This window comes from Salarias fasciatus, chromosome 5 (assembly GCF_902148845.1).
Source record: "Salarias fasciatus chromosome 5, fSalaFa1.1, whole genome shotgun sequence".
Classification (NCBI taxonomy): Eukaryota; Metazoa; Chordata; class Actinopteri; order Blenniiformes; family Blenniidae; genus Salarias; species Salarias fasciatus.
Genome location: NC_043749.1, coordinates 35,085,615 through 35,109,822, shown reverse-complemented (window position 1 = coordinate 35,109,822; position 24,208 = coordinate 35,085,615). Strand labels below are relative to the sequence as shown.

Genomic DNA, 24,208 nt, shown 5'->3' with positions numbered 1-24,208 from the left:
TTTCAAAATCCGCTCCTGTTCTTCCGCCTTGCTTCATCTCCCTCCTGCAGCATCCCCACCTCTCCCCCTCTCCTCACATGTAAACACAGCAGCAGCGGTAGCGGCCCGGCTCCTAGCTAGCTAGCTCCCAGTTAGCGAGCGTCTCGAGTGAACTAAACATGTCGGCGGTGGCCGACAACGACAACGAGACGCTCTATCCTAACCCGAAAAAAGTGTGTTTAGCAACACTGACTGCACGTTGATGCAAGCCGGGTAGTAGTGGGGCCCCATAAGGTAGGTTCCAGACGTGTCATTGTAATGTGTCCGGGGGGTTTCAAGTTGTGTCGCTGATATCCGCCGCTTTCTCCGCCGGCCCCCTTCTAGCAACTAACCGGTGAGTACTCGGAAAAGGGCCCCATGCGGGGGATTTTCGACATGTTGTCGTTGCAGCGTCTAGCGCCTTAAATTTGTCATTGAAATTGACTGATGTCAGCCGTTCCTCGGGACCCCCTTCAGCTCAGGGCCCTAGCCAGTAGCGGCGCCTCTGGCCGGAGAGAAGCCGCTGCTGCTCATTCCGCCTCGGATTTAAACAAACAAACAAACAAAAGTTCTCGGCAGTGTGGTGGTGGTACAGGATTTCACCCCAACAGGGCCCGTGGGTTTTCATAACCCACCAACCCTACGTAAATTACGCCTCTGCTGTGGATCCTCTGTTAATCAGCTCATCAGATTTTAATTAGTTGAGTGTAACTACACTTTTTGTGTGCAGTTGTACAGTCACTGTTCTCATATTGTTTCAACACCTCATTTGACAGGTATTCTGAATGTAATTCATCTGGGAAAAGAGAGAAAACAAACAAAAATAAAATTAAAGATGAATCTAAATGTTTGTACCATTATTAGTTAAATTTTTGCTGATATCGTGATAATATCGTTATCGTGATATTTTTTGCCCACGATAATCGTCAAGAGAAAATTTGATATCATGACAGCCCTAGTAAAAATATATACCGTGACCGTGATATCAAATTTCTGATACCGTGATATAAGATTTTGTTCATACCGCTCAACCCTAGGGCGAGCTATTGTTTATTCAGAGGTGAGTCGGGGAAGGTTTTCGGGACGGACACAATGGAAGTGGATTGTATTTTTGGTTCCCCTCGTCAAACTCATCAAATACACAATCCAACAACCCCAAAACACTTTGGTGGACACGTTATAATCCACACATTCACTACGCTGTGGAACACCAACAAATAATATTGTAGCGTTTTGAAATCACTACGTCCAGACGCCATGTTTAGTAAGTAGTTCCGTCTTAGCAATCTTCGCATAAACAACTCAATCTGGTACTTTTGCATTAATATTTCACAGCATTGAAGTATCCCTTTAAGAAGACACTAGGCAGAATATTCTCTGAGCCGACCGCCTCCCATCAGCGGCAAAACAAACCCAAAACCCAGCTTCACATTTCACAGCCAGAACCTCAGATTGAATGTTTCTCACACACCTCTTCACCAAATCTCAAAGCTATTCACACCAAACACACCATATTTTATTTCCTTACCGTTTTGTGGTCATTTTCCATCTATCCACGCTCTCTTCTGACCAAAACTAAACTCATAATCCTCTGGAGTAGTGAAAGAGCGTCATGCACCTGAATGTTATTGTCGCCATCTTGTGGGCTTGTCGTTAATCTTGGGAGTTTAAATAAAGTTTGTTGACGTTGCACGTCTGGCGAGCATTCAAACGTTACACGTGACTGAGGCATCATCCAGCTGGGAGACTTCTTTGAACGTAACCGCACGAGCGCCGCCGCCATCTTGGTTCTATGACGCAGCGGTGCACACTGCACACTTTTTTGTGTTTCCCCTGTCATATAATTGGCTATTTTTTTTATTGATTATATTGTTATAAATATATTTCAGTTGGAAACTAAATGTTATGGCTCAGTCATTTATTAAAAAGTATTTTATACTGTGCACAATGATATGTTTCTGCTAAGTTTCTGCACAAAAACTGTGCAGAAACGTATAATATAGTGGCTAAATATCAGAGCCAAAGGCTGAATTGCATATATACAGACTCCTGTAGTGGAAATTGAAAGTATTTTAAAGTCAGATTCCTTTCAAATAAGTTATAAACCCACTTATTATAGTTTGGCATAGGTTGGTCTCCAAATGGCCAAATGAAGGGTTCTCCTGGTTCTATCCAAACTAAACACTATAAAATCTCTGTGCTTTATGCTGATCTCATGAAACCTGGTCCAGTTGTAGTCCAGGAGCTGGTAAATGCAGTCAGCGGCAGCTTTATGGCTGCTTCATTGTTATCATGGTGTTTTTCAATGTGGAATCTGGAAAAAAAAAAATAGGCGAGGTTAAAAGTTTCATTTTTTTTCCCTCGACTTTATCAAAATTTGCTCAGGCATGTTAAAATGCACAGTGTTGTTGACAGATGTTGACAGATTTCAGTGTTTTTGGGCATTTTCAACAGTATTAAAAGCAACGTGCCAATATCGTGACAATATCGTGAATCGGGATATTTTGGGCCGCCAATATTGTTAAATCAATTTTTCATATCGGCGCATGCCTACTTCATAATAATGGTCACACTTGGCAGAACCAGGAATTTATAGAAAAACAACTACTGGAGATGTCACTTGAGGAATTAATCTTCCAACAGAAAAGGTTCCAACACGGGGAGCTGAGCCTCCAAAGGACTTAATGGAACTTCTAAACTGAAGGAAGAAGGTCTGCCCAAATGTCTGTGCTGGAATATAAAGAAATGGAGTGGTCAGAGTGCTGGCTGCTCAAACTGCGGTCCTCGAGGGTCGGCGTCCTACATGTGTTCAATCTGTCCCTGCTTCAGCATGCCTCAGTCTAATGTTGACGTCATCAAGCTTGGAAAAACAAACAAAGCCTGATAGTGGGCCACTTGATGCTGGCCCTCGAGGACCGGAGCCCGACACGTAGTTTATGTTTTCCGATGAAGGATTTTACAATCTCTTGAAGTCACTGATTAACAATCAGCGATGTTCTCCCAGCATTCCTTCCTTACTTTTGCTGCAGCGACAGTGTTGCTTTAATCCTGGATGATGTGTTTGAATTCTTCATATTTTTGGAGAACAATAATTCATCCTCCATTATGTCAGCTGTTGTGCAGGGTTAGTGGATACCCGCCCCCAGATTAAATTACCAAGCTGATAACCTGCTTCGTCTTATCAGAATTTGGAATGTCAGAGTAAGTCAGCCCAGGTAACGCAGAAATATCCCAGGTATGTGAAGCCTACTTCGTAGTCCAGGGCAGAAGCACAAACTGCTCCATGTCTGGAAAAAACCACGACGACGTGCAGCGTGGAAGTTACACAAAGACATGAGCATCATCTACATCAGTGTTGATCACCGGTTGTATCATGATCGCAGTACGAGCAGGGCGACGTTCAGCTGTTATCCTGCAGGGTCACTTAAACCAGGGAAGCCTGCAGTGGTTTATTTGGACCGTCAGGTGGAAAACACAGCTTGAACTTTTCCTTATAACAAAACGCACAGTTTCACCTCCTATTGTTGCAAGTGACAGTTTGTTTGATTTGTCCTGTTTGTCTGCTGTTTCTGTCCTTGTATAAACCCAAACAAAGACTTCACTGAAGAACCTCAATATTTTGTTTGATGGGGTCAGAGGGAGTTTACTGGACATTATTGGAATTTTTTCTCTAGAGAACCTGATGAGGATGTGTTTCTGACTGCAGTGATTTCATAATATAAACATTTATGTCAGTAACTGCAGTAGAATGTCATTGTGACAGTGATATTCAAAATGTATGTAACATGTGTTCGGTGTTTCTGGTTCTTTTATTCTGTACACTTGTGTAAAAATGTGCCCCTATAAGCAAAGATCACTCTCCTCAGAGCAACAGCTGCGTGTTGGGGTGCAGTAGTCTGTAGAAGTGACTGACAGACGGTTATCTCAGTGCTTTCTGCTATGGTCCAATTCATTTCAGCAATAATTGAAAATTTACCATGTTGAGTTGTGATGAGTCTGTCAGTCAAAACAAAAAGCACCATTTTTCCTGGAAATATTGTGTATCGCCTTCATGGTAGCGATGAAACTGTGTCCATCCAACTTGTTAGCTTTGATACAACCACAGTGTGTCTGTTTTTCTGCAGTAGCTCAAGGACATGAGTCTGATGTCAGGTCTGCTTCTTTATCACCAAAAAAAATGTGCTTTTGCCAAATGGTGTACTCTGACGCCACATTCCGTTTAACTTAAACCTGGACATTCATTTTAGCTACAAATTCACAGAGGGTGTATTTATGTTGCTATCACAACATGCCAGGATTAGCCTACAATTAGACATGCAGGCACTTTATCCCCATATTAAGCTCCTCTAGAAATGTATTTAGTCGTTTGAGTGTTTTTAAAACGCCACCGTCTCCTCCACATGCTCAAATAGCTGCAGTGGGTTTTCCTCCGTTACAGTGCCTTGATGACGGAGTTGTATTTGACACTACATACTGTAAATTAAATTGAATTTTAGCTGGTTTGGTTGTTTTGACCATGTTAGTCACTTAGCCATGTGCCATGGCTTTGTGTTATTGGTTAGTTTTTCATCACATATCAAACCAGTGTTTACGGCTTCGTTGTTTTTATCAATGACAGTGAAGACTGTTCTGTCTCTGTAAAACCAGCGTCTTTGGTGGAAATGAAGTCTGTTTTTCTAAATATAAATTCTTTAAAGGTACAATAAATAACATTGCATCACATTCACATAATATTTCTTCAATGACAGGTGACAAATGGGAACGATTTTAATTATTTTTTCATAGTAGATTTCTTAATGACTGCTTGTCCAGCACCTATGCATATGTGATTGAGTTTTCAGTGTAATAGACTTGTGATTCAAAACTAATAGTAGGCTAAAAGGTTTGTCTGAACTGATGTTTGGGGAGATGACTGGTGATAAGGTTTTCAGATGGGACTTCGTCACGTGACGACTCAGAAGTGAGAAAGAAAAGACAGTATGCAAGCCGCTCATGAAGCCAGGTGGTCTCAAAAAAGAAAAACGCACCACTTCTGCTATTTGGCAGCATTTCTGTCAGGGAGAGCCGGGCGATGTCGACGAGGCTGAATGATTTGCTTGGAGACAGTACGAGAGGTGAAGAGCCCTGCCGTGGCCAGGCCGATGTTTACGATCAGGTCTGGAAGTGTCGTACCTTCTGTTAGACTTAACATCTGCCATTTCTAGCAGCAGTGACGGACACTGAAGGTTACTAGTTAACAGGGAAACCAGTTAATCTGTAACTGGTCGACAGGAAGCAGAGATTGCGGCCTATTGTCTGGACCCTGTTTTCTTCAGGGAGACTATGACCCGCCCTCGCCGGTGAAAATGGAATGGAGGCTGCACTGTTAATCTGTTTGTGTTGGTGTAGATAGGTTATTAAAATAAAACAATGCACAGCACCGGTTGGCATCTCACACAGTTCACTACTGCCTTTATTTGTTTCTTTTTTATTTTTTGATAAGCCTTTAAGTAATTTTATTGATCTGTGTCTGTTGCTGATAGGGGTGTCCCGATCCGATATTGATATCGGATATCGGTCCAATATCAGCCAAAAAACGAATATCGGATTTTATCGGATTGTATCTAAAATCTCCGATATTAGTTAAGCAGTCCATTTTCCACTCCAGCACTTCTGACAGTAAAAAATATCTGAAGTGGACTTGAATTGTTTGCACTTTAAAAGAATAATTTGTTTTTATTGGAGTTATTTAGGTTATTTTTAAGCGTCTTCTGATTTATTTAATTTTTTATTTTATTCAACTGTAGAACACTGCAGGTGTTATGTTGAAGGTTGAAATTGTTGTAACCAGTTGGTTAATAATAAATGGGTCAGTTTTTCTCATACCTACTGTTGCTATTGTTCTCTGTGTAACATCACTTGATCAAGCTTTTTCCAAATGAAACTTCACAAAATAAGTAATCAAAGTATGTATGATTCACGCTGATACCGTATCGGACCTTTATCGGTATTGGCCAAAATTCAAGGTTGCCATATCGGTATCGTATCGGGACATCCCTAGTTGCTGAACTGGAAATAGACGGTAGCCCACAGACAATTTTCATCCTGTTTAACTGCTGCCTTGGCACTTGAAAAAATTGTGAATAAAAGTTGTTTATGCAGTACCAGTGTGGATACCAGCCAACTTTAAAGAACCTCTATGGTCTTAATTTGGATTTATTCTTGATATCTTACTAAGTGTGGTCTGAACATTAAACATTTATCACCTGGAGTGAAAGGTAGTGGGCAAGTGACTTATAGAGATGCCACATATATTTCAAGTGTCAAACTTAAAGACAGGAGAGCCTTTAAGAGACAGTCTGCTGTGGAGCACAGTTAAAATTTAGATGGCAGTGTTTATATACATGTAATTCTGCGGGAGCTGCACATGGAGCCAGCGTAGGGGGGTCAGAGTGTCGCATGTGGCTTCACAGCTTTTACTGTCCAGCCTCAATCCAAGGATCCGTTTACTAAAGATTTTGAAATGAAATGGTCAAACTTTGATTTTCATTACGTTGTCTTTTTGAAACTGCTTTCCGTGTGCCAAGTTTTATCTGCCCTCGTGTAAACAGAGAACACACAGGTTCCCCAGAATGCTGGTCCTGAAACTGAGCATTTCAGTTGTAGTAGATAGATCTGCACGTGCGGTGGTGTCCCATCCAAGTCTGTAGGAGTTTGTCTCTACCAGCTTTCACTCAACTTTTTGTCCATTCTTCTCTCTGAAGTAGCTGACTCTAAGTCAGATTAGATGGTTTCGCCTGTCGTCGTTTTGTGGAGTGCAGACTGATAGCTGTCCTGTGGACAGATTGTGGATCTGTGCAGCTCCTCCAGAGTTCCCATGATCCTCTGAGCTGCTTTTCTCACCAATGCTGTCTTTCCCAGCATGTCACTTCAGGACAGCGGCCTTGTCTTGGTAGGTCTACAGTTGGGCTGGTCCAAATAGTAACTTCTGTGCTCCGGATAATCGGGCCCTACTGACTAGGAGTATCCATGCAGTGGTGGCTGGAAGTGTCCAAACACACAGGCAGTGTTTGGCTGCTAATGGCAGTTTAGGGTGGTGGTCATAGCTTTGTTTCTTCCGTTTCAGTGTAAAGTGAAAATGCAAGTGAAGTCTTGATAGGAGCGTTGCAGCATGGCAGTGGTGGGCAGGGAAAAACCCGGATCTCTGAATTAATATCCGGATGCTAATGCTGGTCCGAAGAGCAATTTGTGCACTCGGGATAATCGGCTCAATTAATGACAAACATCCACCGATTTCCCCGGTCTTCATGATGCTGTTTGTTCACAAATGTCCTGTAATGAATATCTGAGGCCTTCACAGAACAGCTGTATTTAGACTGAGATTAGAGCGCACACAGCTGGAGTCTATTTACTAATTAGGTGCCTTCTGAAGGTTCTTGGTTGACCTGGATTTTATTTAGGGGGATCAGAGGAAAGGGGGAGGAAGACTTCTGCAGGCCACACTGTTCAGTTTATTTAGAAAAAGGAAAATCATGTATCAGTTTCCTTCCACTTCACTATTATATGGCACAGTGTGTTGGTCTCACACAAAAAATCCTCATAAAAGACATTTGTATTTGTGGTTGTAGTGCGACAAAATGCAGAAAGCTTGAAGCAGACCAGTGCTGGTGTAAGCCACTGTAGCCTCCTGAGTGTTGCATGCAGACAGTGGAGGGGCTCTTTAGCCAAGCATGGATGCTTTTAATTTGGTGAACTCGTCACCATGTCTGATACTCCTTTCCCACTGGCCAAAAAACCCGTTTGAACCCGCTAACAATCGGCTCCTCATGGCAGTGGGAAAGGGTTTTACCGGCATTTCGACCCGGGTCGTTGGACCCTGCAATCGACCCGGGAATTTACCGGGTCAGGTTCTACCGACTTTTAGTGGGAGGGACACATCCGGGAACTTACATGATGACGTTGACGCAGCGCGGCTACGTTAGCGCGCTAGTTGTTGTTTCTGGACACAGCGTGAGATTTCCTTCGTCAACATGACCCAGCATTGGCAAAACAAGCGAGACCAGAGAGCTTCCCCTGATCCGTGGGGAAGAGGAGATTCGTCTACAGGTAACAGGGACTGTGTTCCGCTGCATTGTTTACTGTCGTTTTGCTCCGTCGCACTGATGATGTCATCAACGTGGGACACCATCAGCGCGGGAAAACGCAGCGATGCGGCTCGCCAGCAGGTGGCTAGACCCGCATCTGCAGGCGGTGGGAAAGGAGTCTAGAAGCCAGTATTTAGCGTAGGCCTAGGCGATAAACCGAAAATTAATCGATACCGCGATTTACTGCGCTAACTGACATCATTTTGCCCATGTCGGTAAATTCGGTATTTTAAAAAAAATGAAAATAAAAGTCCACTTTGGCTGTGTAGGTGGGCTGTGTTCATGTCCCTTTAAGACGCTGCGCTACGCGACTCCACCAACTCCTGTTTAGAATCCCAGCAACCAGCAGAAGAAGCTGTCAGCAGAGCAGACAGACGCCGCTCGACCCTCTGAACATCCCAACCAGCAGACATGATCTCTGGACACATAGCATGGAGACATGCTAGTTTAGCCGCTACCGGCTACAGGCTAACAGCCTGCAGGGCTGCAGATTACTGCTGGTCGACCGTCCCCGACAGTAAAACTCCTCTCCAGCTGATTGGCTGATTTTTCCTGCAGAAGCTCCTCATGCTCTTTCATTGAACAGGCCGTATGTTCTGGTGCTGTGTGTTTGTTTATATCACGCTGCATGTGCAGCTCTGAGTCTGTGCTCCGTGTCTTCTTCTCCATTTTGGAGCTTCTGTGTCAGAGTGACAGCGCCATCTGAAGGCCTGGCAGGTGAACTACATCGTTTTGAGTCCTTGTGTTGCGTGGATGTAGATATTTCCTGAAGCGATGTTGTGTGGACAGGAAACTGAGGAAATCGTAAACAAACAAGTTGGGCTCATCTGTACCTCAGGGACAGGTAGACGTCCAGTTGTGTTCCATTCTCAGCTGCTCATAACACCACATCACACTGGAAACATCTGGAACCACGGAACATTAATAATTTTCCATAGTCTTCCAGTCATCGGATTTTCCCTAAAGCCGACAGAGAAGACATTTACATTAACAGCAGAGTTCTGTCGGATCTGGACGTCTGTTGCTGTGAAAGTTACAATACATAGATATGTTTTGTACCCAAATCTTGATAAATCTAATAGAATTTCTAGAAAATTGACCCCATATAATGAGAAATAAAATAATAATGTTTGCACCACCTGAGCCCACAGTAAACCGTCACAAGTTTAATCCAATATAAAGCTGTGATTAAATATCCACCCCCCCGGTAGTTATCGTCCATTTATCGTTATTGAGGTTGTTCAATATATCATGATATTGATTTGAGGCCATATCGCCCAGCTCTAATTTAGCGGGTTGAAAACATGGGTCGACCCGCTAATTGCAGTGAGAAAGGGGTATCTGATGGCTGGAGCCCTGTTGTTAGATGTGTTACCCTGCTAGAAGGATGTCTCCGAGGATGGTACACTGTGGCCAAGGGCAACACTCAGCCTGTGGCGTTTAAAGCTTCTCAGGTGACAGGAGAGCAGGGCAACCAGAAAGACCTCCACTCGCCGTTTCAGCCGCAGCCTGAACTGTTACGAGGCGGGATAGAGCCAGGCCTTCATGCTGACTTCCCCTCGTAGCAGTGCTGTGCTGCAACAGTCTGAGGTACTCTGTATCTGTATTTAAGACAAACCTGTGTCTCCTCATGTGATCCAGGTGACGGCAAAGTGAATGTTCACTTCATCTGAGAAGTGCTGTTTAATTCTGCACTTGTTCACTTCACTGTTCTGCGTGTTTTTAAAAAGCTTCCAGTTTCTCTGTTGTGTAAACACAACACCCCAAAAGTAGCCAAGTGAGTCATTTTCACTGAAAACGTGTAAAAGTGCCAGAGGTTTAGAGAAAAAAGGCTGCTCTCTTTTCCTGATCCGACTCTGAACAAGGAGGAAGTTTCTCTTTGCTTTATCTTAAAAAAGAAACAACGAGCTAATAAATCAGCTCCAGTGCCTCCTGCAAAGGCTGGCTGTGGGTCATGCGGTCATGCCACAAAGCATCATGGGATTGATCCTCTAACAGAGTGGGAGGACAGTCAGTCTGATCACTGTATTGATCCTTTATGTGAACGGGACAGTGTTTCCTCTTGTACATGTGAGTGTTTTATGCTCAAGGTAACAGGACGGCTGGTAACATGCTCAGGTTTGCAGCAGCGGGGTTCTGTTTGGTTTTTCTAGCTGTACCTCCAGAACGTTCATTCTGTGGATTCTTTTTGGTGTCCCACATGAGTAGATGTGTTTTCAGCTGATATATTCTTCGGGTCCAGTTCATTGTGGATTGATTAGTATGGAGAATGTGTATATTTTGGAGACTGAAGCTGTTTTGTATGTGCCTCCCTGCCCGAAGAAATGTGCTCATTGTTTCTCTCTGGAGATGCCTTTTGAAATTACAACAATTCAGAATTAGTTGTCAGTGACTAACAATGTGGGAAGACGAGTGTGTTAGGGGTCTCCTCTGCTGTTCATTTTGTTTGGATGTCCCTCCCCCTTCGACTTGTCTCCAAAATGGCCTCTGTTCTAGTGAGGAGAAAAGACTTTGTTGAGACTGCTGGTAATTTGAGCCTTTATTCATGGCCAGAGGAACAAGGAAGGGAGGGAGGTGCTGGGGGAAGAGAAGGAGAGCGGGAGGGAGAGGGAGGTAAAGAAAGGCTCTCCTTCATATGGAATTTACCTCACAGCTTCACCGTCTGGTACTTTTGGAAGAGGCCCAACGACTGACTCCCTTTGTGAGCCAAGTGGGAGCAAGCCGGTCATTTTGGAGAGCCAGTGACGGTCCGGAGGGAGACTCTGCAGCCGCTCTGAGCTGAACGGGCTCCACTCAGCACCATCATATTAAAACAGATTACACACTTTGTCCGTCCATTTTCTGTTTTTTAATGAGCCACACTTAAAACAGCCTGATTCAAATTTACCTCTGCTGCAAGTAATCCTTTAGAATTCTAAATTATATGTTGAATATTCTGTGTATTAATGGACTAGTTTGGAGAAGGACACATTTTACATGTGTACCGTGCTGCGATCACAGAATTACAGCTATAGGAGATGAAGTTACTGGAGACATGTTGGAGCTCAGCTCTGCATGTCTCTCCTCCGTGTTCATCTGCCACAGATATCTGCAGCCTTTATGACGAAACGATCTGTTTTTGTGGCTTTCCAACAAACAAAAGAAAGAAAACATGTTATCTGAAATGAAGATTGAAGAAATGCTTTACCTACTAAAAACTGACCTTGCCTCCATGATGCTTCATAGCTACAGTTTTTAGTTTATTCTTTTTTTAAAGTCAATTTAAACGATATTTTCTTTTTCTTGTTTTTGCAATTTTGCACATCTTTTCTATTTTTGCCATTGTAGTTGTTTATATCTATTGTGCGTTTGCAAATAGAACACTTTCAGCTGTGGTAGTAGTGTTAACCCTTTGGACTGTGATTTTACCACTTTAGCTGCTCTTCCTGTATTTTGCGGTTTGAGCTACTTTATCCATTTATAGCTCTTCCGTCTATGGTTTAGCTTTTTTTTAAAGCTGTTTTTAGCCAGAGGCCTTTTTGAAGACAAGTGCAGAATAAACATAAAATAAAAAAGAAAGTGAAATGTTTTCTGAAAGTTTCAGTTTTCCTCTACAGAGGGTCTGCAGACCCCAGCTCTCAGTAAGCTCACCATGGATCAGTCCACATCAAGAAGAATCTCATCTTCACCTGTATGTCTGTGTGGAAGACAAAGTCGTTTATTTACTGAAACTAAAAATGACAACTATTACAGCATTTGCAATCTTTCGGGATGGAATTCCTTTGGTGAAGACCGTTGACAGAGTTGTATGTCTTGCCGTGAAGGCCGGCGCTGCGTGTTGTGTTGTGTTGTGTGTTTGAACGGAGGATGACTCCGCTGTGAAGGAAGTTTAGTCCTCAGGATGTGACCAGAGCCCAGACAGGCCTGTTCCTGCTGCTGCTGTCCCTGTGTGAGCAGAGCAGAGCAGTGTGGGTCAGTGTTTCAGCAGTCACATGACCAGAGGGCAGGGCCTCCCTTTGGATGACTCACCCTTCAGCGTCTGACCTGACGGCGCCTCCTGTTGGCCTCCTGTGGTAGTGCAGCCTTGGGGGAATCGTGGGCAGCACTCTTCAGCCCATGCTTGTTTTTTTAGGTCTTTGAATGTTCCCCCGTCCTCCCTCTATTCTGGATCAGCATGCGGGCCTGTCACACCGTGTCCATAACCAGGTTTCCTTCTAACTGCACACCCTCACAGCTGCCTCCCAGGGCCTCGCCGTCAACGTGACTCGGCATATTTAATGACTGACCCTCCAGTGAAGATGGCTTCCTTGTGTAATGTGGCGCTGAGCTGCCCATGCCTCAGCTCAGCCGGCTGCCGTTTCTCTGCCTCTTCCACCAGGTTCTCAGATTCAGAGCGTTTGTTTCAGCTGTATCTGCTGCTCACGTTTAAATAAGCCACATGCATTAAAGCTACTGCTGCTTATGTTTATCGAGCAATCTTTTCACTGACTTTTTTGATTAATCAACCAATCTGAATGACTGATTTAAAAATAAATAGTTAGTCGTTTGTCCTCATTTTATTTTGAACAACATGAAATATGAAATCTCACCTGTACGATTAGAAATGTAAAAAAATAAATATTATCAAATATGCATGTGCATTGACGTTTCTCAAAACCTTCCCACAAACAGTGTGAGTCTCCTGCTTCTCATCCGAAGACAGCCATCGTTCTTCTGAAAACCTAACAAATAATACAGACCATCCTGCCATTTCGTCAATAACCATATGCTTGTGTTGCCACTTTCTCTGGACGCATCAGATTGGGCCCCTGAGATAGACCAGTTAAGTTTTACAGAGTACTGATCATTTGTCACTTCTTGACCTGAAGTACGCCACACTTCGAAGGCTCCTGGTCTTATTCCAGGACGAGAAGCAGTCTCACTGGATGCTGAGCTTGCTGTTCACTCACCTGTGGATGCCACGATAGAAAGTTATGAAAAAGATTTCTCGAGGAAATGTCACACCTGTGTTTGAACAGTTTTGATAGCTTTTGGTAGCACTGTGTGGAAAACAGACAGACCCCTTGTTTTACTGAGATGGTCTCTGAGGTCCATGGAATTCATGTTCCACTCTTCTTCCAGGACTCGGTTCAGTGACAGCTCATTAGAAAGCTAGCTGGACTCGTGATATTTTGGGGGCGGGGGTGCAGGTACATGAGCAACATGGCTTTGACATGTCAGCTGGGCGGAGTCATGTCGGATATATTCAGACATTCACATTTGAAGTCATTTCCTCGCCGACCCGGTAACCCACTTCTCCCACCGTCCTGATTTGGAAAGGCAGGGTTCGTGTGTCTCCCGTGAATTACTGGGCCCGTGTCGGCTGTTGAAAATGTTCACATTCATTGCTAAATGATGCAAGACACTTCGTTTTAAAACACGACGGGTTTCAGCCTGTGTAAACCGAAATGTTGCTGAAGTAATGGCCTCCTCCAAGTGACGCCGGCCGCCATGGACAGCAGCCAGCTGCTTCCTGCACCGTCAGCTGCTCTAAAGAGTTCAGGCCGTGCGTGGATGACACCATGAAAGATGCATATCCCCTGAGTGGTGTGTGGTTGAGGTGTTCCTGTAGTCCAGACTGGTCCGTGTGGAGCTGACGGTTTGTTCTTGTGCCCTCTGCTCAGATCCCCCATGACCGTGAGCCGTGGTCTACGGCTCGGAGGCGCCCCACCTCTGGAGTGCTGTGTTCCTGCAGCTGGGACCCTGTGATTCCTCCTCGTGCGCCGCCTCCTCCCCCGTCCCATCCTGTCCCCTCCCTCCTCCCCCTCCTCCCCCTCCTCCCCCTCTTCCCCCCCCTCCCACGCGTCGCTGTGCTGGACGTCATGAGCATAGTAATCGCGCTGGGAGTCACCACACCTGAAACGTCTTACTCAGATATGGCTGCTGGATCAGAGTAAGTAGCTCTCTTGCTGTTCGAGGTGATTCCTCATCACCTTGGACCCCTGAACGCCTTTCACTCCCTGAACGGAGAAACTCCGTCACATAGAGCAAACGCAGAGCCGAGTGTGTTTTTATTGATGGTGATGGATTCCAACAGAATCAGAACATCTGAGTGACTCTGCATGACATGCTGATCGATGAGATTCATCTATAACACACTTCTTAAACACAGTTATCAATAGCAACATGTATTTTCAATCACTGTCATTCCAACAATGAATCCTCTCCATTTATGAACGAAAATATTCACTTTTGTCTTATAAATTCAGCTCATAAGCCATGAAAGAAGAGTCCTTTAAATGTATTTTAATGTAGAAATGTAGATGAAAGCTGGTGTTTTATCCCCCAGAGGACATTACCGTCATTGAAACTGAAAATGTCTGCAGCTTCTCACTGATTTTACATTATATTAATGTAGTAAGATGAAGAAATAATGTTTTCTAATGAGCTTCTCTGTTCTGGAGAAGCAGCTGTAGTGATCCGCCTGCAGACAGTCATCTGTACTCATGATCACTGTGCTGGACAACCTACACACACATACACACACACACGAAGATAAATGATGACCAGTGAGTGGATCAGTTCACTTTATTAGCTCCTCTAAGCTGCTGGATATGTTGCCATGTCACTTCAGCAGGCTGTTATTCCACAGAAGTTGTTTCCAAACAGTGATTTGGGGCAATAAATGTCTTTACATGGATGCTTAAGCTGTGTGTCTAGTGCGCCCTCTAGTGGTACATAATCCCTATTTTGTAAAAATAACTACCATGATACAGATTAGATTTTTGTGTGACTGCAGGGGTTTTCTTGACTCTGTTGTCACATCTCCAAGTAAGCTAGAAGACAAATATATTTCATGAGACACATTAAGTGGTCAGCTTCCTCCTGGCTTTTGTTTTTAAAATTTTGTTTCATCTGTGCATGTCAGCCCAAAATCTTCCAAACGTATGGCCGCTCTCATTCCCTTCTGTTTGTATTTCTGTTCAAGTCTGCTAGTTTTCCTACAAGTTTTCTCTTCAAGTTTTCCTCTTGAAGAGTTTTTGTTCTCCACCACTGCTGGAAGCATCCACCTCAGGGGTGGAGCACGGCACCAAAACAGGACAGTCTCAGTCCATTGCAGGCCAGCGGTGGTTTCCTGATCACCTTCTCTCCCTGGAGCGCTGGGAGCTGCAGGCGCTCAGCGCCACCTAGTGACTGATGTCTCCTCTTGACCAGCAGCCTGACATGCAGATGCAGAGTGACTGTGTGGGACTGACGGCGTTGTGCTTGCTTTCCAGCCCTGAGTCAGTTGAAGCGAGTCCTGCAGTGAATGAGAAAAACTACAACAGCCACAGCTGTGGGAGTGCCCAGGGTCATGGGTATCGGGGACTGCCTTATGCTGTGAGTTCACACTCCTTTCTAATCATCAGCTCTAATTCAAGCATGTCTTTTTGAATGAAATGAGTAAAACTTTCTAATGATGAGATGAACTGGCTCCAGTAGTGAATGTTTCAGCAGCTACATTAATACCTCAGTTAAATCTATCCTGCCTCTCTTGTTCCTAATCTTTTCTAGTTTCTGTTTGAATTAAAACATGACAGTAAGAGCTAGACTGAGGACTGGTTGTTCTGTAGTTTGAATATTGGACATCTCTCCTGCTGTTAGTTCTCTGTTCTGTTATTAACAGCTGTACTGTTTCACATGCCTGTTTTTTTGCCCTCATTTTCATTCGTCTCCATTTTCCGTTTCCCTTTTTTTTTTGCCTGAACACCCGTTGTTTGAAGATGCAACAGTCTTCCGTTGTGTGTTGTCAGGATCACAACTATGGCGCGCCCCCTCCCCCCACCCCACCCGCCTCCCCGCTCTCCCAAACCATCATTACCCACATGGATCTCAACGGCGTGGTGCGCAGCTCGCGCTACCACCAAGCCACAGAAGACAACTCCGCCGACAGCGACAGCTCCTCCGAGGAGGACGGAGCTGTGGCCGCCTGGTGTCACTGCAGCCTGACGCCCAACGGCCTGCTCATCAAGTGCGAGAACTGCAGGTTAGACATGGACCCGCCCACCCTCCTCCCCCCACGGCCCCCGGAGCTCTGGACTCTGGGCCCTATCAGCTGATCAGTCTGTCATGTCTTTGGGTCTGAGAGTAAGGTAACTGTACAGCGTGGCTCTCAGTGTCCGGAGCCACACACCACGTACACTATCCCCAAGAACTCCACCGCCGGTGTCGGCGTTACTGCTGAAATTAATGTAAATTCCAAATTCACTGTTCCCAGACTGCACCGTGAATGTCTTCTGACAGCATGTGGTCTGGGTTTCCTCACAGGGGCCTGGACCGGCGGAAAGGAGCAGACGGCCAGCATAGGAAGCCAGAGAATGTCTCAGGTAGCGTGGCTCGCTCACACAGCAGCCGGGACGCCGTGGACACACTCGGTCTTCACCGTGTCTGGGTCTGTCCCGCAGCCGGAGAAAGCAGCGCGACCGAGAGCGGAGACGAAGAGGTGTCGCCGTCCACCATCTCCTACACCGCCACCCAGCACACCCCCACCAGCATCAAGCTCACCGTCAACCGGGTGAAGAGGAACAAGTCCAAAAAGAGGAAGAAGAGCACAGAGAAGGCCCGCGGAACGCCCAAGGGCAAGAAAGTGAAGGTGAGCACTGCACCCACGTCCACACTCTCCACATGTGGACACATCTGGTTCATGAGTGTCTTCTCTCTTCCAGGCTTTCAGAGAAGGTTCCAGGAAGTCCATGAGGATGAAGGTCAGATCACTTACCCTGCGGTAGCTTCTGGTAGAACGCTCTTAGCAGACGAAGCTTTTCCATTCAAACACAACCCAACGACTCCGCTCCGCTGCTCATCCCACAAATGAGCTACTCTTTAAGAAGGGATATAATCTGGTGATGAAGAGGCATTAATCTGGCAAACACCAATGTCCTCACATGTTCAGCAGTTTCCCACCCCTTCATTTGTTAACAGGAAGGTGATTTTACCGTGAAAGACACAAAATGTGTCGAAATCTGAAAGAATGGTCGTACTTTAAACAGTCAGGTTTTCCACAGGTGTTTACAGATGAGCCGTTACAGGAAGTAGACTGTAAAAAAGGTGGTCAGTAGTTATTAAAGGATTTGTTTTGCAAATAAATCAGAAATTATTCTTACAAATGTGTAAAGAAGTCTAGAAGCTAACAGTGTAACTCCTGTAAAGTAAAAGTGAGAATGGGAGAAGATGCACATGGGAAAACAAGGCGGTGGTGTAGTAGAGACATTTAATTTCACCATGAAGAGCAGATCTGTCCTCCAGAAGAGAGCGAGGTGTCGTCCATGATGTCTTAGAGTAGCAGAGGGTAGCGAGCACAGCCATGAAGCCTTGTTCCCCCGATGCAGAACTCCACCACGGAGGCCAGCGTGCTGGACGAGAACACGGTGGAGGGCTGGGAGAGCCGGATCCGCCAGTGGACCGACCAGTACGAGGAGGCGCCGGCCAACCAGTACAGCGCCGACGTCCAGACGCTGCTGCAGCTCCACCGCGCCGGCGGCTCCGTCAAGGCCGAGGGCGGGAGCGGCGACCCCTCCGCCGCGCAGGTCCCGGCCTCGGCCGATACCATGGACACCATCAACCGCACCGAGCTGGCCTGCAACAACACGGTGCTGGGCTCGCAGATGCAGGTCTGGTCCACACCATTTACCCTGAAGCTCCTGTCCCGGGATCCCGCCTCTGAACACCCCTGCCTGATTTGTGTGTTGCAGCTTCAGCTGGGCAGAGTAACACGGGTGCAGAAACATCGGAAAATCCTCAGAGCGGCGAAGACCCTGGAGCCAGACACGCTCATCATCGAATACCGGGGCAAAGTCATGCTCAAGCAGCAGTTCGAAGTCAACGGGCACTTCTTCAAAAAGTGAGCACGAACACGTCTGGTGCTGGGCTCATGCTGAACATGACATGTGGACTCACCTGGGTGCTCCTTCTCTCCGTCCAGACCTTACCCTTTTGTGCTCTTCTACTCCAAATTTAATGACGTGGAGATGTGTGTGGATGCGCGGACCTTCGGGAACGACGCTCGCTTCATCAGGAGGTCCTGCACGCCCAACGCCGAGGTCGGCCGTCCAGCTTTCCTCTCTTCCTCCTCCATGTTTGTCCTCATCGTTTGTTTTGGGCGCGAGCTTCAGAGGGACATTTCTTGAATGTAGCAGAAACCTTCCTTTTAACTTCAAAAGACATGATTTGAGGGTCAGAGTTGATCAGTACGTTGCTGGAATGCTGTGAGTTTAGGACTGTGAGGTGAGGTCCTGTTGTCTGCATTTCTGACCAAAGATGCCAGCCTTCTGAGGGAATAGAACCCAAAGCCAAAAGCCTGTGTGCCAGCCTCAGCTCTCCTTCTCAGGAGGAGACAGAAAGTGAAGCTCAGCTCTGATTAGCAGGGAACTGCGAGCCGGCAGCCGACTCTAAAGTTGTGACGATCGGTATTCTCCAGGAGTCATCATGACCAAGACCTCTCCCTCTGCAGGTGCGGCACATGATCGCAGAGGGCATGATCCACCTGTGCATCTACGCCATCGCTCAGATCACCAAGGATGCTGAAGTCACCATTGGATTTGACTACGAGTTCAATAGCTGGTCAGTGTTCTGTTCTTCACAAGCCGCTTGTCTGGATAGCAGGAATCTGTCGAGAACTTTGCCATAAGTGTCTTGAGGCCTGAGTTTTAGTTGTGTGTAAAATAAAGTGTTTTTACACCTAAGTAATCAGCTGTTCAGGATTTATTTAGTTTTACCTCTTGGCGTTTTTGCAATCCATTTAGAAAAAGCGTTGGGTTTCCCTTCCTGTTGTCATGTGCTGATGAGACTGATTTCTCCCTCCTGACCATCCAGTAACTACAAAGTGGACTGTGCCTGCCACAAGGGGAACCAGAACTGCCCCGTGCAGAAGCATAACCTCAGCCCCAGGGAGAGCCCGCTGAGCCCGCCCTCCCTGGTGCCCCCCTCCCCTCTGATTGGTGCTGAGACCCGGCGGAGGAAAGCCCGGAGGAGAGAGCTGGAGGGGAGCGTGGGCGGAGACAGCAGCCAGAGCCTGGACCAGCAGCCAGAGGCCAAAGACCAGCAGGGGACCAGTGACACGGAGGTGGGTGGAGGAGGTGGGGGTGGGGTCATGTCCTGCCCACTGTCAGCTGGTTTAACTCTTCACTGCTTCCCTGTTCCCCTCTCAGGAGACGCTGCTGGATGAAGTGAAGGTGGAGGACGTGGAGGAAGGAGAGGTGGATGAAAACGGAGTCGTTCTCTCCAGTAAAAGAGTGAGCCGGGCTTTCTTCTTCTGCGGTGACGGTGAACGGCGGTCCGTACCTCCAGAGGCTTACTCCCTGGTTCTGTCTCGTTCTGCAGACTTTCAGCAGCCTGGAGAGGCGGAGGAGGAGAGTAGGAGGAGCAGAGGTGAAGGACGAAGGTGTAGAGGTTGAGGATGGGGCAGGAAACCCCAGAGGAAGCACCGCCTTGCCCCTCACCACCGGAGTGGGGGTCAGTACGCGGCGGACCACCTACGTCACGGTCAGTGAGAGAAGCTTTCCTCTGAGTTTCCACCGTCCGCTCAGCTTCATGCGGTGTGTTCACGCCTCGTCTCGCAGGAAGCCACGGCCAGTGAGGAGAAGCCCTCAGTCCCCAGCCTCCCCGCCCCCGCCGCCCCCCCCGAAACCCGCCAGGCCCACCAAGCCCCGGCCCAAAAGCCGCATGTCCCGCTACCGGTCCAGCTCCTCCCAGCGTGCTCGGCGGCAGCGCCAGGCCCTGGCCCAGCAGGCGGCGGCGGCAGCGGCCGCGGCGGCCGCGGCCCTGGCGGCAGCTCCGACGCTCGGCGATCAGGGCGTGGCACAGGAGGAGGAGGGCTCCCAGGGCCCGTACGGTGCCGAACACGGCCACGGCGAGAGCGGACTGGGAGGACATCTGCTGGACGGAGACGGTCAGGGTCTGAACTGCATCAGCAAGGGCGGCCTGCGCTACCCCAAGACCAAAAAGGTTGGTGTGGTGAAGCCCGTGCAGGAAGGTCGGTGCTGATCAGCCGCTAACGTCCGAGTGTGTCCCCAGTACCTGGTGACGGAGTGGCTGAACGACAAGATCCCCGGAGGGGACAAGGTCTACCAAGAGGCGCCCGTGGAGCGGACCCTCAGGATCACCACGGACCCCACGGTGCTGGCCACCACCCTCAACATGCTGCCCGGCCTGTCCCACTCCTCGCTCATCTGCACCGCGCCCCGACACTACGTCCGCTTCGGCTCGCCCTTCAACCCGGAGCGGCGCCGGCCCCGCCCACTGCAGATGGACGGCACTTACGGCTGCTACAAGAAGGTAAAGGTGGAGTCCGCCGGCTGCCCCTCACCCACGTGGGACTCCTCTCTGCTCTCAGACCGTTAGTATTGATGCAGATCCGTTGACCTTTAATCCTTTCTGGATGCAGAGGTGGATCAAACAGGTGGAGGATGAGAGCTGCTCGGCCAGCGTGGAGGACAGTACCGAGTCCACGTCCTCTCAGCAGAGCACCAGCAGCAGATCCACCCCCAGCCTGCTGCCCAGTGGTACGATCCCGTGGCCAGTGTGAACTTGGACCCCGGAGCTTCTCCTGACACCTTGGGTTTTTGAATTGACAGAACTCGCAGCACCGTACAAGAAGCGGCGCTCCAAGTATCAGGCAGAGACGACCCCGGCGTCGTCGGACCACCTGCTTCGCCCGCTGTCGCCCATCACGCCCCCGCTCCCGGAGGACTCGCTCCACCCGCTGCTCCACACCGCCTGCGGCTCCCTGCTGCCCAACGGCCTGACCTACTCCCCCATGCCGTCGCTGCCCGCCAGCCGCTGCAACACGCCGCTGCAGTTTGAGGTAACGACCAACACTCAGCCTAAGAACAAGTCAGGTTCCCCTGTGCGTTTGAGATGTGGACGGCAAAACAATCTTGTAAAAACATCAAGAGTACAAGACCTCTCACTACCCAAGAAGTTAATGTCAAAACCTGGTGGTTTATCTTGAGTCGTCCAGGAGAAGCTGTACTGTGGGCGATATTCACACTCAGGCATTGATACAGTCGTCTCTTGTCCCGTCAGAACATCTCCTCCCCGGAAGCGTCCCCGGTTCACCGAGCCGAGTCCATCTCTCCAGAGGTACGTCCCCCCTCTTACCGCCGCTGCCGACCGTGTGAGTGTTTCCCCTCACCCTGGCCTCGCCCTGTGCCCCGCTGCAGCCGTGCGCTCAGAGCGACGTGGACTGCTCTCGGCCTCAGTTCCCGGACCTGTCGCTGCCCTCCAGCCTGGAGAGTCCTCTGGCCGTCGCCTCGGATGACTTCTCTTTCCCCGGCGCTGCTTCGGGCCAAGATTCCCAAGGCCCTTCATCCATAGGGACCAATCCTGTAAACCCTTGTTCGGACCTCAACCCCCCCAGCAGGGAGCAGGCCTTCAGGACAGAGTTCAACCTCATTTACACCTGCTCGCCCCTCAATGCGAACCTGGGGAACGCCGTGGCGGCCGACCGGCGCGCGTCGCAGTCGGAAGGGGGCTACTCCCCCGCCGAGTCCTTCCACAGCTCGGTCAGCGGCCAGGGGCTGCTGGGAGACGCGGGCCCCGGCTCCATGTCGCCATACGGGGAGCCTCATTACGGAGGGGGCTACCCAGACAGCGGCACGCCTCCGCACACCAGCAACCCACCACAGAAGAAGAAGGCAAGTTCTCCTCAGTGCTCCTCTGACTGTACTGTGAAAGTCAGCTCCTGCAGCTTGCAGTGTGTTAAAGTGAAAGCTGGCGATGTCTCCTCTGAGTCAGTCAGTCCCCTGTTAATGAAATGATTTCCACTCTCTAGCTCTGACCCTGCTCCCTCCCCCCTCCCCCTCCCCTCCTCAGTACCCTCCTCTCCCTCGTTGCTCCTTGACACTCTTTGCCAAGTCTCTCTTCCACTTTTCTTCCAAGGCAGAGGGCCAACCAGCATACCATTAGTCTGCTGACAGGAAAGCCAGATTACCAGGCTATAGCTGTAAGAAGCGAATACAAGCCAGTACAAAATATGGTGAATATTCTCCCTACGACTCCATCTTTAGAAGTGTGCATGTAAATATTGTTTCTTTGCATCTGCATACAACACACCCACACCATGCTCCGACATCCCCCCCCCCCCCCCCCCCCCCCCCCCCCCCCGCCGAACCGGCGTCCGTGTGGAACTGTGCAGTTCAGACAGAGGCGTTCCCCCTCATCGCAGTCCGACTCATCGGTCCATCCATTGATCTTGTCTCACCAGTTGATGGTTCATGAAATGTCATGATGGTGTCGGGATGAAGCCCATATACCTCTCCTAGGGACGCTCACTGATGTCGGTTCGACTCGATCTGCCAAAAAAAATGAAGCATCAGCATTAACATGAAACGCCAACCGACGGTCACATGGCCGAGTCCTGGAGTTAAAGCTGGGAGTCCAGCCAGCCTCCCGCTTCCGGCCCATGTGGGGCCTCGGCGCTGACAGGGAACGGCCGTCCAGCGTCCTGAAAGCCACATTATTTCCTGGTCCTGTTCTGAGGACAGCAGTCCCCTCACCGGCTGACAAATGCATCCTGGTTTCATAGTGGCTTAATGTGGTCAGGACTGCGTCAGAAGCACAGCTGGATTAAATTATCATCCTGAATAATAACCAGACACTGACCACGGCGCCAGCGTGGTGAGCGTCACTCTGCTGAGGGCGAGGCAGCGGCTCCACTGGAGCTGTCCTCAGACTCAAACAGGACTCAACGTCTCTGTTCGGCGCTCTGAGGACATTGTTGATCGTGACATTGTGATGACAGCCCAGCCGTATGTGGTTCATCCTCTGAGAGCCACTGTGCACATGTATAAGTTCACCACCTCACCGTCTGCTGGAGCATCAGCCTGGCCGCCATCTTGGATGAGGATGATCTTCTCTTCTGTGCATTCACTTCCTTTTGAAGAGGGATCTCTGTACTCCATTGAACTGATCTGAGCTCACTAAATTTAAAACCCTTTCACCTGTGTGTGTGTGTGTGTGTGTGTGTGTGTGTGTGTGTGTGTGTGTGCGTGTGCGTGTGCGTGTGCGCGCGTGCGATATATCACTTTCTCTCACACCTCACTGAGACATAGAAAATAACCAATTGGGTCAAAAACTGGATAAAAGCCATTGGGCGTAACAAACCAGACCAGGTGAGAGAGCGAGCCGGACGAGCAGAGTGTCCTCCTCCAAGATGGCCGCCACGCCGACACAGCTTGACGTTACGTTGGTGTGTGTTCCTATATATGTGTATGAGAGCTCGCCATGGCAGTGTGTGTGGTCGTCGTCCCGCCCTCCTCCTGCTGCCCGTCCCGGTGACATGAGGCTGGGCTCAGCGCTCTCATCCTCATTGGTAGCTGTGGAGGTGTGTGTGTGTGTGTGTGTGTGTGTGTGCGTGTGTGTGTGTGCTCGTTGACATGGTGGTGTTGTTTCGGTGTGGTTGCATCGTGGTCCAGCTCATCGACAGTTGCCTGCTCGTCCATCAAAGCCTCAGACGCTGTCTGATACTAACAGCACACACGCGGCGCGGTCCGGTGTGGTTCATGAGCAGGGGTCTGGGTGGGGGTCTGGGTGGGTTCTGGGCAGGGTCTGGGTGGGGGCCTGGGCAGGGTCTGGGTTGGGTCTGGGCGGGGGTCCGGGTGGGGTCTGGGGTTCTGGGTGGGGGTCTGGGGGCCTGGGCAGGGTCTGGGTGGGGGTCCAGTGCGGGGACTGTGTGAGGTGAGTCCTCTGGTGTGGTGCATGCAGTCTGCTCATCACTCGGTGGAGTTGTGGTGAATGATGTGACTCCGTCTCGGCTCCACCCGTCCAGAAGCCGCCGTTCAATAAGCTCCGCCCTCTTTCTGCCGCCTCAGGTGTCTCTGCTGGAGTACCGGAAGAGGAAGCAGAGCAGCAGCCGGGACCCGGAGCCGGCCGGCGGCGGCGCGTCCACCCAGTCCGGCTGCGGCTACAGCAAGGACTCCCCCCACCCCCACCCCCACCCCCACCCTCACATGCAGCCCCCCGCCTCCCCGCACGGCTCCTTCTCCTCCTCCACGCCGCACAGCGCCTCCGCCCCGCAGATGGAGGAGGTCAGCCCTCCGGAGCAGGCGGCCCCGCCCCCCCAGTCCAGGCAC

At 49.0% G+C, this 24,208-nt stretch overlaps 1 protein-coding gene across 1 annotated transcript in view; it reads left to right on the top strand.

Moving 5' to 3' along the window:
* setd5 (SET domain containing 5) overlaps positions 1–24,208 on the top strand; it is a 39,264-nt gene that overhangs the window by 13,343 nt on the left and 1,713 nt on the right. Inside the window, 22 exon segments of the mRNA XM_030092793.1 lie at positions 13,784–14,052; positions 15,377–15,479; positions 15,893–16,125; positions 16,407–16,465; positions 16,544–16,731; positions 16,805–16,843; positions 17,468–17,749; positions 17,831–17,979; positions 18,061–18,178; positions 18,589–18,698; positions 18,951–19,200; positions 19,286–19,369; positions 19,458–19,619; positions 19,697–19,744; positions 19,746–20,081; positions 20,151–20,411; positions 20,521–20,638; positions 20,711–20,940; positions 21,162–21,218; positions 21,299–21,772; positions 22,021–22,113; positions 23,948–24,208. The exon segment at positions 23,948–24,208 is cut by the window's right edge and continues 20 nt beyond it. Of these exon segments, the coding sequence (XP_029948653.1) occupies positions 13,982–14,052; positions 15,377–15,479; positions 15,893–16,125; positions 16,407–16,465; positions 16,544–16,731; positions 16,805–16,843; positions 17,468–17,749; positions 17,831–17,979; positions 18,061–18,178; positions 18,589–18,698; positions 18,951–19,200; positions 19,286–19,369; positions 19,458–19,619; positions 19,697–19,744; positions 19,746–20,081; positions 20,151–20,411; positions 20,521–20,638; positions 20,711–20,940; positions 21,162–21,218; positions 21,299–21,772; positions 22,021–22,113; positions 23,948–24,208 (3,726 nt within the window). The 5' untranslated portion in view covers positions 13,784–13,981.